Here is a 17,382-nt window from a genome sequence, read left to right on the forward strand (position 1 = left end):
GAGGGGTCGTCCACGTATGCTGTCCGGGAGGTGCTGGATTCACGCAGACGTGGGGGTGTGCTCCAATACCTTATCGATTGGGAGGGGTATGGTCCGGAGGAGCGTTGTTGGGTGGCTGCCAAAGACGTGCTGGACCCTGCCTTGCTCGTGGAGTTTCATGCTCGTTTTCCTGGTAAGCCTGCTCCTAGGCCCCGTGGACGTCCCAAGCGTCCTCCGACCTCCTCTGCTCCAACTCGTCGGGTTTCTCGCTCTGGTGAGCCCCGTCTGTCTGGCACCTCCGCTCCGACACCTGCACCTCCCGCCGGTACTCCCTGTCCGCCGGGTGGTCGTCGCCGGGGTCGGCCCCGTTCTGCCTCCACTCCGGTCCCTCAGGGGGAGGGTACTGTCATGTCTGGTGCTGAAAGCACGTCTGTGTCTCCCACATCCAGCTCTATCTGCGATTCTCACAGTAACAACTACAATACCCAGAACGCACCACTCCATGACACAACACACACTCCCGATCACATGACACGTCACATGACGCCACCAGGAAGTCCCGAGTACTGATTACTCAGTGTATTTAAGGACCATGCTCACGCTCACCCCTCGCCGAGTATCTGTTTGGTAAATCCTACAATACAAAGCGTTTCTCTTGCCCTTGCTATTCTCCGTGTATGATCTTGTTTTTGTTTTCTACCGACTTTGATTTTTGCCTGCTCCCTTGTGTTGGATTACCGTGTATGACCTGGACTGTTTATTGTACTCTGGATTTTTGCCTACCCTGTGATACTGCCTACCCGTGTATGAACTCTGGACTGTCCTCCGGTTATGGTATGGTTTCTCTACACTGTGCATTTTTGGTACTGACCCTGTTTCTGTTGACTACCCCTGTCTACTCTATAACTTTAATAAAAGTTATTTTATTGTATCTGCACCAGTCTCATTCCTGTCTGGCCCTGACACAAACAGTACAAACCATTTTAAGTAGCAGGTGGAAAATGAATGGAATCACGCTATGGAACGGTTACCAGTTTATGGTAAATCATGGTAAAATCAACAACGGTTAGTAGGGGTGTGGCATATCGTACCGTATGCTACAATATTGCCAACATATTTGAATATTGTGAATGGTATTATACCCGGCATTACAATGTGTTTCCCTTGCTCTGATTGTATATTTGTTATTTGTTTATGACCCTTTTTCCGTGTACCTAAATGTTGCCTTTTTGTTTGCCCTATGTTGCTGTTTGCCTGTGTTTTGACCCTGGACTGTCTCTTGTTTATGGTATGTCATTCCCTGTTGGCTCTGTTTTTTGGTATTGACCCTGGTTGCTCTGACCACTCGGCCCTAGAGCCTGGCCTCAGTGTTGAAGGCTGTAAGAGCAAGTTATCCTTTTCTCTGCTGCAGACAGTGGTATTATTTGCTAAATGTCACAGCAGTCACTCAAAAAAAAACTAAAAGAAATGTTAGATTAAAGTCTTAGGTCAGTAAGCTCTGTTCCCTGTTCTAGTCACATTTTTAAATCAGAACTTTTAATCCAGATTGCAGTCCTGCATTTTGTTTTTGCTGAAATTCAAAGAACAGTTAATGTATAGGATTGGCCAGTTAACACCATACCTACCAAATATTACAAATCCAGGACTGAATCCTGGATTAAAGATTCAGATGTAAAAGAGTTCTTTGAGAGTAGTGTCAACATAAATTGAGTACAATTTAACATAATTCCCTTACGTATTCTATACTTAGTTCAGTATCTTAAGCTCAAATCATTTAAGTTAACATGATTTAAGTTGGCTTGACTTAAGTTGCATTAATGCAAACTTGAAACAATCAGATAATTAGGTTGAGCTGACTTAAGGTAACTAGGTTCATTCAACTTAATTTAATTATGTTTTACCAATTGAAGCAATTTATTTGGTTCAACAATTCTCCATTTTTTGTGTGACTAACATGAAGACCTGCATGAACATCATTAAAACAAATAAATAAATAACATTTGTACCTTAATTACTAGATGAACTAATATATTATGCATGCATTAACATATGTATGAGACATGCTTACTTCATGCATAATTATGATGACTAATGTTGTATTATGTGCTCACTCATTAAATACTGCATGAATTCGTGCTAGTTCATGTACCCTCATTGTAAAGAGTTCTCCCCCAGCTCCACTGTGCAAGCGGCTACCATAAAAGGCAGTTTAGACATGCACCCCAACGTTCACATAGATATTTTCCTGGAGTAAATATTTTATTTTTGTATTGCTTATATCTTTTAACATGCACTAGTGTGTGCTAGAGATAATTGAGATAATTGCATCCATGGGAAATGCGTCCAGTAAGTGAAGATATTAATAAATGAAAATGAGTCCAAAGATCTGGTGGAGAGATTTCTAAGCATATGAAGGAATCAAAAGACATGATATCACAAGTCATGCTTCATAGAGTAATTTATTGAGAAATGCTATAGAAAGTAATCATAAAGATGATGAATCAACGCCCAGAATTCAATTTATCCTGCAGTCAGAGCAATACTAAATAATGCTCAGGTTTGTAATTTTGCAGGTAGCATATCTTATATTTCTTCAGTTACAGAAACTTATCAGAATGAAATAAAGACTGATTAATGAATTAAAAAGAGAAATCCACGCAGAGTCAGTGGCTAATCATATTAAAAGAAGATTAGGTCAGGGTTGGGTAAAATCGTTGTTCACAAAGGTCTGTAGAGTCAGGTTATCCAGAAAGTCCTCATCTGAAGAATCCTGTAAACACAAAATGGATTTATTGGATGATACAGATGGAACTGATCTAAGCCACTTTAAATATACTTAAATAAATAATCACAGTATAACTAAAATATATTTTCCACCCCCTGTTAAGGGTTTTTTTAGTTGTATCTACTCACTTTTTATATAAACACAAGCTAGGTTATCTGGTTATTCACAACAAAGCTAGGTGAGCTTGTCATAACGTTAACTTATAATGTTAGGTTAGGTTAGTTACGTATAACGTATACATTAAAGATAGGTTAGCTAGTTATAACTTATAAATTAAAGCTAGATTAGCTAGTTATAACTTATAAATTAAAGCTAGATTAGCTAGTCATAACTTATAAATTAAAGCTAGGTTAGCTAGTCATAATTTATAAATTAAAGCTAGGTTAGCTAGTTATAACTTATAAATTAAAGCTAGATTAGCTAGTTATAACTTATAAATTAAAGCTAGGTTAGCTAGTTATAACTTATGAATTAAAGCTAGGTTAGCTAGTTATAACTTATAAATTAAAGCTAGATTAGCTAGTCATAACTTATAAATTAAAGCTAGGTTAGCTAGTCATAATTTATAAATTAAAGCTAGGTTAGCTAGTTATAACTTATAAATTAAAGCTAGATTAGCTAGTTATAACTTATAAATTAAAGCTAGATTAGCTAGTCATACCTTATAAATTAAAGCTAGGTTAGCTAGTTATAACTTATAAATTAAAGATAGGCTAGCTAGTTATAACATAAATTAAAGTTAGGTTAGCTAGTTAACTTAAATCTAGGTTAGCTAGTCATAACATAAATTAAAGCTAGGCTAGCTAGTTATAACATAAATTAAAGCTAGGTTAGCTAGCTAACTTAAATCTAGGTTAGCTAGTTATAACATAAATTAAAGCTAGGCTAGCTAGTTATAACTAACAAATTAAAGCTAGGTTACCTACTTAACTTAAAGCTAGGTTAGGTAGTTATTTATAACTTATAAATCAACGCTACTTTAGCTGGTTATGAATAAATTATAAGTTAAAGCTAGTTGAGCTAGCCATATCTTATAAATCAAAGCTTGGTGAGCTGGTTATTTATAACGTATAAGTTAAAGCTAGTTTCATTACATTTCAAATTCCTTTCATTTATTAATATACATAGATTATTGCATTCCTGGCCTGCAATAGACAAAAAAAGACAAAAAAAAAAAAAAAGAAAAAAAAAGTTGATGGTCTGAGAGCAACTGATGTATAAAAAATATTAAATAGTAATGAAGTAAAAAAAAAATAATGTGTTTTAAAACAGGTGATGTTAATATACAGTGTTTCTTAAAGAAAGATTGAAAGGGATTTGCATGTCTTTTCCTCTACAGTGCATACTCTCATAAACAAATATCCAATGAATGAGGAGGAATTTCAGTGTGTAAAAGGCAAGGGCCCAGACCTAAGCTGAACAACCTTATCTCCATTCCCTCAGACGCACTGGATCATCAACAACCATCAACCGTCATTCAACAACAGCTGATAAAACCATGTTTAACAAGAGACTTCTTTACACACCTGTATCAATAACAAGCAATAACCACTTTACTGTACACAACACATTATGTTTACCATGTCCTTTACCACCAACAAGCTCTATAATAGACCACTGAAGTTGTGTCATCATTTTGTAGTTGCAACTATTGTGTTCATGCCCATATTTGGGGTTCTGTGCCTAAGCTTCATTTTTCTATGGCAAATTGAATTGGCTTGTTAAAAACCTCCTCTATCACATTCTGTGGTAAATAAAATATGTTCAAAATCTTTATACGTTTTATTCTATTAAATACTGTTTTTTTAAAGTTAAATTTAGAAAGTGAGTGTTAATTACCTGTGCTTCAGACTGTCCAGATGAAAGGCCCCACAGATATGGAGGCCATGTCATGGATGTCCACAGACCGGCCAACTCTGTGGTGAAACCCAGGGAAACAGCGCTGCAAAACACAAATGATTCATTAATGAATTCTGAAGGACATTAGTGACTCGAGTGCGGCTTATTTCAGCTGCAGATAGACTGATGTAACTGCAGTTAAAACAAGCACCCTAGTGCTGAATAATTTTTCATAAAGCATTAGTGATGGGTCAGTTGTGAAGTAGGCACAGGAACAGGAGGTAGAGGAAAATAAAAATATTCCTTTTACTTAAACAAGATTAAATTGTTGGAATGCAAAAAAATATATATATTTCTTTAGAAAGCTAAGACTCCTGTTGGAGAACATTTTATACTGTAAATCAATGTGGCACGATGTGTCAGGATGAAAAAAAGGAATGAAACTCACCGCTGCACAGTTGTTGCCCTCCAGAATGCACAGGTGAATGGAGCAGTGAAGGAAAACTTTCTGATAGTCTCCATTAAAGGCAAACATCCTGAAGGAGAAACGGCCAGTAGTGGAGACACCGTTCTGAAGAACTTCTACTGTCGTATCCTCTGGATTAGGACACCTGAGAATGAATTCAATTTTATACTGAAATCAAATTGTACTCATGGGTGGGAAACACACAGAGCCTTAATCATTACCTTCACCCTTATTCCAATCCTCACAATGTCACAAACATCAAAAAGCTCAACAGTGAGGCTCAACCTTAAAGATCCTTTTACAGGCCTGTCATATACATCCAACTCTGCAAAAACTCATTTAGGGGGCGTAGAATTATGGCCTAAACCCTGGCATTCTACAACAACCTCCCCAGACACAGACCCATAGAATAAATGGAATGGGTTTCAAATAATTTAACCCAGCATGGGTAATACAGAAGTCATTGTTGTTAACAGTGCAGACTAGGGGTGTGACGAGACACTAATCTCACGAGATGAGACGAGACACAATATTGGGTTCACAACAACGAGACGAGACGAGATTTAAAAATACAATTTTAAAGAAAATGTCAAAAATTTAAAACTAGAGTTTTATTTGACAAAATCATATAATGCAAACTTAACAGACTGGTTTCTCTCACACACTGATTTTATAGGAAATAGAAATAAAAATAAGATTACAAAATAAAAACAAAACTTTCTAGGTCTTATATAGTGCAAACAATAAGTGCAAACTACAACCAGTCATATTAAGCCTAGGGTTTGTGTTTTTTTCTCCTAAATCTCTTGTAATTTAACTATTCATAACCATAACCAGTCAAGTGCAAACAGAGACAGAACATTTTTTTAATACAGTACAAAGATAAGAGTTTAGTACAACTGCCTATGAAACAGTCACGTGTAGGATTTACTTACAGTATTTATATATGGTTTGTGTCTTGTTGGTCATTCTGTTACTGTTTATTGTTTCCACTGGAGCCAAAATGCAGCCAGACAAACAACTTAAAAGTAGCAGAAGCATCTTCTATACCAGGAGTAAGTTATTTAATTAGAATTCAGTATGGTCCAGTTCTCGTTTTTCCGCCCGTTTTCAGGCTCCCTATCTCCTTATAAAGGCGTTTTTCCACGACCGCAACCCTGACAACACGGGTTCGATCCCGCGTGAGGAGCGGTGTGTTTATTTATTTATTTTTTTCTTACCACGTCTGCACATATCTGATTGACTGAAGAGAGCGTTTGGTGATCTTCCACTACACGTGATTGGTCTGTGAGTTTACTGCACCGCAAAGCGTGTCCTTCTCAGTAGGTTTGGGTCCGCACTGGACAACGTTTGGGTCCGGACCCGGACAGCGGATTTTATATATGTGTGCATCATTCTCTCTCACACTCTTATTCACAGAAATTTCATTGGTCAACTAAGCATAAAGAAAAGCCAATCAGAATTGTTTAGTTGTCACGCTCTCACTATTGGCTTATTTTGATTTTTTTTTTTTATAACTCACTCTCCAGCCATATGGCCTGTTATATCTCAAAAATGATTTCTATAAATAACAGTAATAATCAGACCCGCTCTACTGACTGGATTACCTGTCAGTTTCCTAGAGTTTTTACTGAACTGATAAAATCTGCTTTTATCTACAGAGCAGCAGCTTGCTGGAATTCACTACAGGAAACTCTAAACTCTAAAACAACGAGCTTTCAGTTTCTAACCACTTTTAGAGAGCCTATAACCGTTTTACCTGACTTTTTCTTTACCTTTTTATTAATTTATTTAGTCATTTAATTTATTATATCTCATTTTTTACCTTTTATTTTATTTAATTTACTCTCTTTGTAATCCCTGTGTTATTGTCAGCTACTTCATGTTTTAGTCCTCTATTTTTTTATTTCTATTTGTTTCCTTTTATTACTTAAATAATGTATTTCTTTATTTTATTGCTTTACATTTTAGCCTGTCCACTTATCCTTTGATTCTAAATTATTTTATTTCTTCTTAATCTTATTTTATTTAGTTTTTTTCTTTTTCTAATGCTTTTACCATTGTTTTTTTGTTCTTTATATTAGCTCAGCTGATTAAATACTTAATTGAATTCAATTTTTATTTTTTTGGTGTCTAAGTTGTAAATACATTAAAAAAACATTGAAATGTGGGGTTACTCTCTGTAGTGGATTAACCAGAGGATTTCTTCATTGCTTGGACACAAACACACACTACCCCCACTTTACGGCCTATAAGGAAACTTCGAACCCAGAACACTCTAAAAAAACCTTGGAGTAATCTTTTTTCAAACAACCTTAAATTTCAAAATGACATTTACTGACTATTTCTTCACTCAGCCTCGCCCGAGAGCCCTAAATGCGAGTTTAGGGTAAAATTCTGTTTACATTCCTCCAAGTCATAAACCTCGGAGTTAATGTAAACATTTGGAACATTTGCAACACATTTGCAACATTTGCATCACTAGGACGGGACTGCGGACTTAAGAGAGTGTCAAAACTTAATTAATGCCTTGGAAATTGTTAATTCACCAAATGTTGTACCAATTTAGGGGTTTGTGCCTAGTTATTTCTGCAAAGCACTAAGAAATAAGTTGACAGAAATGGTCTAAGCTTGGGATTCCATTTTCAACATTGCAGGCTCAAATTCTGTGGGGTGCAGAAAGATCTTTACTCCCCCACCATCGTAAATTCCGACGCCAACCGCTTATCTAAACACTCAGCAAAGGGGAGGAATTCCTCACTCAGAAGATTTTGCTTAAAATACATATATATTGACTATATAAAAAAGGTGTTTTATAGAATGTTTACTAAATAATGGTATATGTGTCTGGTATATGGTATATGTGTTTGGATGTGTCCTGATTGAATTCTCCTACACATTCAAGTCTGAATCAACAAGGTTTAATTAGCATTTGATAATTTAGCTTTATTTGGTTATCAGTGGTTTAACCATGTATTATCTTTTAAGTGATTTAATTGGGTTTAAATAATAACATGACTCTTGATCTCTTTCTGACAGAGTACCATCCATCATTGTATTTCTAAGATTATCTTGAGTATTACAAAACTGTTTGTGGGCAATATATATATATTACATTTATTGTGATTCAATTGTAAGATTGTTTGTTTCCTGAATTTATCATCACAAACTGATATGCTGAAAAATGTATTTTGATCCACTGTTTAATTGAGTTTTCTTTTGGTTTGATCTATTAGAAAAATTCTGAAGCATGCTGACCATGTGAGCAAGGGGGGGTTTTATGGCCCTTTGTGAATCCCCACCAAAGTTTGAAATTGCTCCTAGACCAATCAAAACACAGACACTTGGGCCACAGAGCCAATCGGAGCTCAAGGGCCAAACAGGCCACAGAGTCTAATAGTAAACTGGGCAGACACAGTTTTAGAGTTTCCAGTTCAGTTGGAGGAGTTTGCAGTTCAGTTCAGTTTGGAGTTGAAGAGAAGGAGTTGGAGAAGATGAGTTGAGGAAAACAGTTAGAGGAGAGAGGTTAGGGAGCCAGAGATGGAGAAAGGATAGACCGTTAGTTAGTCATCTTAAGTTAGTTTTCTTAGACTAGTGCATTTAATCTTCAAGTATATTAATATTAGCTATCCTAGTTAAAATATCTAAGGTTATTTTACAATCTACGAAGCCAAGCATTATTCCATCTAAGTTTAGCTAAAGTACAGCTGAAAAGGAGATCCGCCAGATCCAACCCAGAAACCTGCGGTCCGGAGGCCACCAGCAAGCCACCTGAGGGCGAAGGGATTTCCCTGTGGGTTCTACTGGGGCTCCGTGCTGACACAGGAAGTCCACCCACCCTGCAAACAGGCTCACGTGATCCTTTTTCGGGGTGAAGCAGCAGACGACCAACCCAGGCGGACGTCACCAAGGCTCACTTCAACAACTCAGAGTAAGGCAGAGCTGGGTTTAATCTTTCGGCAGATGGTGTCTGTTGGTCATGGTTTGGTCGGGTCTTTAATAGAGCGTCTTTAGTATAGATGACTCATTTTGAGTGGCTTGGTTGGAAATAAGAATTGGTTTCGTAGACTTAAAATGCCTTAGACCCTTATTTAGAAATACTCACTTAATAGTTATATTAATCTTTATTCCTTTCATATCAGCATTATAACGTGTTTGTTCTTTTATTTCTCATTTATCATTCTACACTATGATTTGATAGCTAATGGCTACATTTATGACTTTTTAATGAATTATTTACTCATATCTGTGTGATTTAATAAATACTTTTATTTTACAAAACCTGTCATTTCAGTGTGTTTTTCTGGATAACTTGGTTATGAAAATTTCTGTCACCTGTAGAAACCACACCCTGAGATGTCTTGTGTTATTAATTAATTTGATTAATTAATTAATTAATTAATTAATTAATCTAATTAAATTAATTTAATAACTGGCGCCCAATTAAAAAATATTTCAACATCTCAATTAGCACCAGGTATTAAACCACTGAGCCCGCTACATAATTGGCTCGCCAACGTGGGGCAGGATTATTATTGGTTCTCCGCCGCGAGACCAGAATATATACACATTTCATAACCAGTTCCAGAAAATAGCGCTGTAAGTTGCAGAATAAAGTGTATTTTGTTGTTATTATTAAATGCGTTAGCTGCTGGCTAGCTGGCCTAGTTGGAGTTAACTGCATAAACCCAGCGTGTTAGAAACACACGCACATGTTCTACACGTGTTTTTGTTTACAATTCAGGACTGGCCAGTCCCCCGCTGTGTGTGCGTCGCCGCACAGTCCCCTGTGTGTGTGTGTGGTATGCGAGCGCTCTTGAAAACATTACGCTTATTTGTAAAATAAGCTTGGTTGACACACCGCCGTGTGTGGGTAACCTTAAACCCGGGTGTATATACGTGTATATACGTGTGTACTTACATAAAGTTCGAACTGTTTCCGGTAAAATAGACATATTTTGCCAGTGTTGATCTGATAAGGCCTTCGCGCAGCTTTGAGTCGCGGATCTCCGGCTCATCGACTCCGCGCTCCAGTTAAAACTGCCGGTTTTTGCGCGAAATCCGTAAAATCCTGCAGTACTGGACACTTCCACGTGCGTAAAAGAGTAGCTAACTTTTACGTAACACCACCCTGAGTGGCAGGAAGTCTATTGTGTGCGTGATTAAACTAACCACGCCAGGATGTAAATCCTCTTTGCTCATCTTGTGAAGTGTGTTGCTGCTGTGTTAAACTTTCGGACAGCCGTGCCCTTCTCCTCTGCTATTCACAGTCGACTGAGTCAGTCAAATCTGCTGACCAGGTCCCAGACCCAAGGGGCGGTCCTTAACGTGGCATCATCAGTGGGCGTGACCACTCCCACCAGTCGGCCTCTGCCACCATCTGGTGGACAGCCTGACTATTTACACTCAAACTCAAAGGGTGTTTTACTACCCCTCACCACTAGGGGGGGTACACTGCCACATCGCCATCTGGTGTTTGATTTGGGTAACTGCATACAGTGCAGAAAGGTGCATCTCATTTGTTTGACCACCAGAGGGAGCCACTTAGCCACATAGCTGTGTCGCCACCTGGTGTTGTACTTGTGTAATTGCTATCATCCTGTAGAGTACATTTAGTGTTTCTGTCGCCAGAGGGTGCCAATTTCAAACAAACTTTTTGTTAAGTTAATAAAGGGAATTTGCATTGTGGTTGGGTTAAATGGTATGTGAATAAGTAAACAAATAACTGCATTCATTTAATCGGTTAATATTAAATAGTTAAATTTAAGTTTCAGGTCTGCTCTCTCAAACATTACTCTTTATGTTACATTGAACCAAGCTAAATAGCTATCTCCATTGGGTAACTAATCACAACATAAATTAATTAACTGGTCATTTTAATCAATTTGATTAAGTAAAGTTAATTAAATTTTTGTTAATTAATTATTTTCAATTTAATTCAACCATCTTCAAATAAATTAAGATTAATTATTGATCGATTAAGATCAATTATTAATAACTGATTGAAATTAATTAATTAATTAACCATTAAAAAAAAAAAAAAAAAAAAAAAAAAAAAAAACGTATCCAGTTATCAGTTACTCAACCATATACCCAGCACACCTGTGCTTAATACATAGTTAAATTCTCCCATCCTGTACATAGTTAATAACTATACCCATATTTAGACCTGCTGCATATAGTGGCCTACAGTTATTAAACTGTTCACTAGCACCACTGACAACAAATCTAACTATTCTTTTAAAATTAATCTACTAATTGTAACCTTAGGTCGCCCACTTTTAACAGATTTTCTTCTTAGAAAGGCACAATGCTAATTGACTCGAACATAAAATAAACTTGTTTGTCATCAAAATTGTTTGATTCCACGTGCTTTACGTAAATCAAAATGTGTGCCACCGAAAAAGCTCTTTTAGAGCTTACAGCTGGTCTACCCCCAGGACTTACCATCCCAGTCCAACAAATGGACAGTGGGGGTCTCCATGCACTAATTGCCAAAAGCCTCAATGAGTGTGTATCTAAAATCCTTGAGGGCAAGCAACAAGTGGATCCGATTTCCCTAATACTGTGGAAACAACTGCTGTTGTCACAGGATCAACTTGCTGCTTCCTCCAAAACCATTCAAAATCTCCAAGCAGAGATTGTGACTTTAAATGATAGAGTTGCAGACCTAGAGAACAAAACTGTACAGTCTGAAATTAACCAAAGAGACCTCAAAACCGAAGTGCAGCTGCTTCAAAAGGAAGCCAACATAGCTACCCAACTTGCAGCTCAGTCACAGGAAAAACTAAAACATGCCATTGCAAGACAGGTTGAGCTACAAACTGAATTAGCACATGCTAACAATGCAGTCAAATTAACTCGAGACCAAACAGAGTTAACATTTGAGCTGATGATGGAGGGAGACTCCCCCATCAATCCAGCTGGTAAATCAGGAACCCCTGGGGTTCCGGATCCTAAGCAACAACCATCCACAAATACAATCCCTCTAGTCTCCCTTAAAGGTGCTGAAGCGCCAGTAGAACCAAGGTTCACTCAGCGTTCCCAGCCACATGGGACCTCTGCGCAACCTCAAGCACCCTCTGATAGAGATTTGGACAAAATTGCGCGTAACATCCCACGCTTTGAACCAGAACCGGACGGTTCTAATGATGTCCACCAGTATCTTCGCGACATTGACTTCTTCTTACGCCGTTTCCCCAAGGCCACGGTAAATGATAAAATCTACCTCATTAAGGTGTCCTCTAGTCGGGAAGTTGGACGTTTCATTGAGCGCCAACCACCCCAGGTTAAGAGAGATTATCCTGCTCTTTGCAAGGCTTTGGAGAATGAGTTCTCCAACCACCTTGTTCAAACCGGCCTTGCTGCAGCTCTTGCAATTAAGCAGAGACGCCAGGAAACACCCCTACAGTACTATCACCGCCTCAGGCTAGCTTATTTCGGCTATAGAAATGAGCCTGGAATGGAGGAAGAGGAAGTTTTCAAAACATTGTTCGTGAGAAACCTCCATCCCTCCACCAGTCGCTCTTTTGGAGTCGCAGCCTGCCCTCGTACGCTAACAAGCCGGCAGCTGCGTGATTTGGCTCTCAGAGGATTTGCTAAGTTCCAACAAAACATTAATAAAAAATCAGAGTCAAATGACATCCTGATAATTAATGAGCAGTCCTCCCACGTCAAGCAAAAAGGGGCACACAAGGCTCCAATGCCACCTAAGACCCAGTTAAACCACAAAAACCAGAGAGTGTTCCACTCTTGGCGTCGCTCGTCCCTACATTGGGCCCAGCAAAGTGACCAAAAGCCCTCCTATCGAAGGAAAGGTAGGATAAAACGCAGTTGGAATGGCGAACACTCACAGCACCATGTTCGAGCACAGAGCTCCAGCAAACTTCAATCTCCGCTCAGGAGAAAGAGCCCAAAGCACCACAAACGTTGGTGTCCACCTAAAGGGCACAAGGATGAGACATATCCAACTAACCTGAGCACTAAAGACGGCAGTCTGCTCAGACAATTTCGTAACGAAATACGCAAGCAGGACAATGCTGAATCTGAATTCTTGCCAATTGTCCAAGCTCCAGATCAACCTGCTTGGGGGGGTGCGAAATCCATCCACCCCAATGCAGCCTTGGTTGTACAGCCAGACGCTGAAAACAACCACACTGAGGAAGCTTCTTTCCTCAGCCTGGAGGATCCACCACCTAAACAATTCTTGGGTTTCTTAACCGAGAAAGGTTCAACACCAAAATTCTACCTAGCCACCTGGCTGGAAAATGTGTTCGGGTATGAAGCTCTTTTGGACACGGGGTCAGACATTTCTTTAATGTCAAATTCACTTTTTGACCAGGTGAGGGCGACAGCCCGCCGAAACAACAAAAAGATACCTCTGAAAAAGTGTGCTCTTCACCTTCAACCATATTCGCACACTGGTATCACTCTGCATTCTGCAGCCCTGGTGCACGTTGCCATCGGTCCAATGAGCCTCACCCATCCAATTCACATTTCTCCATTGGAGAACGTCCCATTGCTCTTTGGCAAAGACCTCCTTGACCGGTTCAAACCATTGATTGACTTTCAGCATCGTAGGATCTGGGCACAGGTTTGCGAACCCCTGCCCTGTCCTAAGGCACAGGATAGAGTTCAATGCTATCATGTTGCTAGCAACATTGAGCCACACAAGCTCATTGAACCTTCAAATTCCACGGGAATCAATGAGAAGCTCACTGTCAGGGTTCTGAAACCACCATCCTCAGAATCCCCTACCATGATTCTAAAACAAAACACCTGTTCATGGGCATTGACTCCCTCTACGGCTGTAGATGAGTACAACCCAAAAGCTGGAAAGTCATTCACTCTTAACACAACGGTCAACGGTGAAATCTTTGTTCCATGGGCTGACAAGTCAGCTGTTCACAGACCACCTGCAGGTTCCTTGCCACGGACTAACTGTGATCCTCTGTTCGTGCACCAAAAGGATTGTTCTCTTCTTGTTCCTGCACCAGTGGTTCCAGACAAACACAGTCCCTTGGATACTTATGAAGGTAAAAACATTCCCACCATCTACACAGATGGATGTGCTTTTCGGAATGCTCAAATCAAATGGAAAGTTGACATGACAATTGGTGCATGTGACAACACTTCTTTCAGAACACTGGCATTTCACCTTGATCCACTTGCCACTTACTGTGCGTCTTTCAGGATGCTCAAGGGCCTGTTTGTTTATGCCCCAGATACACACGCTTCATCTTCATTCGTGGTGCCTCAGAGCCATGGGGGGGAGAGCCTAGCCCAGGCCCTCGATCACCCATGGGTGGACCACAAAATGATGGGGGAAACACACCAAGCATTCCCACAATTGACATATCTGCCACTTGTTGGAAAAAGGCTAGTGTGTTTTCATCCCCAATCTTCAGAAGATCTGTGTGGTATATGGCCAATTCCACAAATGGATTGGGTCGAAAGACTCATGAAATTTGTTCAAAGGAGCAAACATCGCATCACTGTGGCAGGTGCATTTGCCAGATGGAGGGGACGTCCCCCAGACCCTATTGAAATGGCTCAGGCCACAACTTTTTCGCTGAACCACACTTTCTCAGGTGTTGGTATATCTCACCGTTCTAGCGGAGAACTGCGGAAACACCCAAAACTGGGAAAAAGCACGCTTGGATACCAACCATTGTGCTACACTGCTGACAAGCTACTGGTGAGGTCCCAGCACAGCACTGGCAAAACAATTCGCGAGCTCAGGTCTCATTGGTTTGGTCCTCATGCAGGGGCAGACAAACTGCCTCGCATCTGGAACCAAATCCCGCATCGTCAGTGTTTTATTAAACCGATTCTCAAACAAGTTCACTGTAACCCAATTAAACTATGCAAAAGCCCCATGGGACAAGTCGGGACCAATAATGCCCTAGGTTAAATCATAATACGGGGCTAAATACCTAGACACACTGAGTGTTCATTGTCCACCATATTCTGACCTGACGCAATTGTTAAATTGAGAACGTACCACACATTCACTGTCTGGAACTCACCTATCTGAGTAGCATAACCCACAACAAATTGGATATTTTGTTAAACCTAGAGTTTGAATCACCATTTCAAACCATTAGCATAGCAGTATAATAAATACGTGGAGAAGGGGGGGTGCCAATATTTTTTTTTTTTCTCCTTTCTTCAGGTGCCCAAAACATATTTTGTTTCCCTTCTGACTACGTTTGCTCCGCTATATTGTTCTCAATTGTTGACTAAGTAGTGGCTAATTATTGAAGCATACCTTATGGGTAGGTTGTCTTGATAAAGTTATAAAGGAACAAATAGCTAGCAAACTATTTGTGACCCTTTCCTATGCTTGTTGCCACACTATCACATTAAATTAACTATTTTATTCAGAACCAAAAGCCAATAGCTACAAAAAACAAACAAACTGATAGATACCTCAAAAGAGAAATTGTATATCCATTAGACCAAAAACTCTGTCAGCGACCTTGTAGTAGATTGTCTTAAGAAAGCATGACCAACAAGACACCAATTGCATGAAAGATGTACCCTAACGTGCTCTGTCTACAGAAATCCACGTTGACATCGACCGATGACCCAACGTCCAGTGGCCCATCGATCGATGGGGGGGGAATGTAGTGGATTAACCAGAGGATTTCTTCATTGCTTGGACACAAACACACACTACCCCCACTTTACGGCCTATAAGGAAACTTCGAACCCAGAACACTCTAAAAAAACCTTGGAGTAATCTTTTTTCAAACAACCTTAAATTTCAAAATGACATTTACTGACTATTTCTTCACTCAGCCTCGCCCGAGAGCCCTAAATGCGAGTTTAGGGTAAAATTCTGTTTACATTCCTCCAAGTCATAAACCTCGGAGTTAATGTAAACATTTGGAACATTTGCAACACATTTGCAACATTTGCATCACTAGGACGGGACTGCGGACTTAAGAGAGTGTCAAAACTTAATTAATGCCTTGGAAATTGTTAATTCACCAAATGTTGTACCAATTTAGGGGTTTGTGCCTAGTTATTTCTGCAAAGCACTAAGAAATAAGTTGACAGAAATGGTCTAAGCTTGGGATTCCATTTTCAACATTGCAGGCTCAAATTCTGTGGGGTGCAGAAAGATCTTTACTCCCCCACCATCGTAAATTCCGACGCCAACCGCTTATCTAAACACTCAGCAAAGGGGAGGAATTCCTCACTCAGAAGATTTTGCTTAAAATACATATATATTGACTATATAAAAAAGGTGTTTTATAGAATGTTTACTAAATAATGGTATATGTGTCTGGTATATGGTATATGTGTTTGGATGTGTCCTGATTGAATTCTCCTACACATTCAAGTCTGAATCAACAAGGTTTAATTAGCATTTGATAATTTAGCTTTATTTGGTTATCAGTGGTTTAACCATGTATTATCTTTTAAGTGATTTAATTGGGTTTAAATAATAACATGACTCTTGATCTCTTTCTGACAGAGTACCATCCATCATTGTATTTCTAAGATTATCTTGAGTATTACAAAACTGTTTGTGGGCAATATATATATATTACATTTATTGTGATTCAATTGTAAGATTGTTTGTTTCCTGAATTTATCATCACAAACTGATATGCTGAAAAATGTATTTTGATCCACTGTTTAATTGAGTTTTCTTTTGGTTTGATCTATTAGAAAAATTCTGAAGCATGCTGACCATGTGAGCAAGGGGGGGTTTTATGGCCCTTTGTGAATCCCCACCAAAGTTTGAAATTGCTCCTAGACCAATCAAAACACAGACACTTGGGCCACAGAGCCAATCGGAGCTCAAGGGCCAAACAGGCCACAGAGTCTAATAGTAAACTGGGCAGACACAGTTTTAGAGTTTCCAGTTCAGTTGGAGGAGTTTGCAGTTCAGTTCAGTTTGGAGTTGAAGAGAAGGAGTTGGAGAAGATGAGTTGAGGAAAACAGTTAGAGGAGAGAGGTTAGGGAGCCAGAGATGGAGAAAGGATAGACCGTTAGTTAGTCATCTTAAGTTAGTTTTCTTAGACTAGTGCATTTAATCTTCAAGTATATTAATATTAGCTATCCTAGTTAAAATATCTAAGGTTATTTTACAATCTACGAAGCCAAGCATTATTCCATCTAAGTTTAGCTAAAGTACAGCTGAAAAGGAGATCCGCCAGATCCAACCCAGAAACCTGCGGTCCGGAGGCCACCAGCAAGCCACCTGAGGGCGAAGGGATTTCCCTGTGGGTTCTACTGGGGCTCCGTGCTGACACAGGAAGTCCACCCACCCTGCAAACAGGCTCACGTGATCCTTTTT

At 39.3% G+C, this 17,382-nt stretch overlaps 1 protein-coding gene across 1 annotated transcript in view; it reads right to left on the minus strand.

Moving 5' to 3' along the window:
- Positions 1-2,419: 2,419 nt before the first annotated feature.
- The window catches only part of LOC103028845 (alpha-tectorin-like), a 219,495-nt gene continuing 204,532 nt past the window's right edge, over positions 2,420-17,382 (minus strand). The window contains exons 38-40 of the mRNA XM_049473434.1: positions 5,052-5,214; positions 4,604-4,706; positions 2,420-2,749 (exon numbers count right to left, since the gene is read on the minus strand). Coding sequence (XP_049329391.1) covers positions 4,611-4,706; positions 5,052-5,214 — 259 coding nt within the window. The 3' untranslated portion in view covers positions 2,420-2,749; positions 4,604-4,610. The remainder of the gene's footprint in view (positions 2,750-4,603; positions 4,707-5,051; positions 5,215-17,382) is intronic.

This window comes from Astyanax mexicanus, unplaced genomic scaffold (genome assembly GCF_023375975.1).
Source record: "Astyanax mexicanus isolate ESR-SI-001 unplaced genomic scaffold, AstMex3_surface scaffold_38, whole genome shotgun sequence".
NCBI classification, from domain to species: Eukaryota; Metazoa; Chordata; class Actinopteri; order Characiformes; family Acestrorhamphidae; genus Astyanax; species Astyanax mexicanus.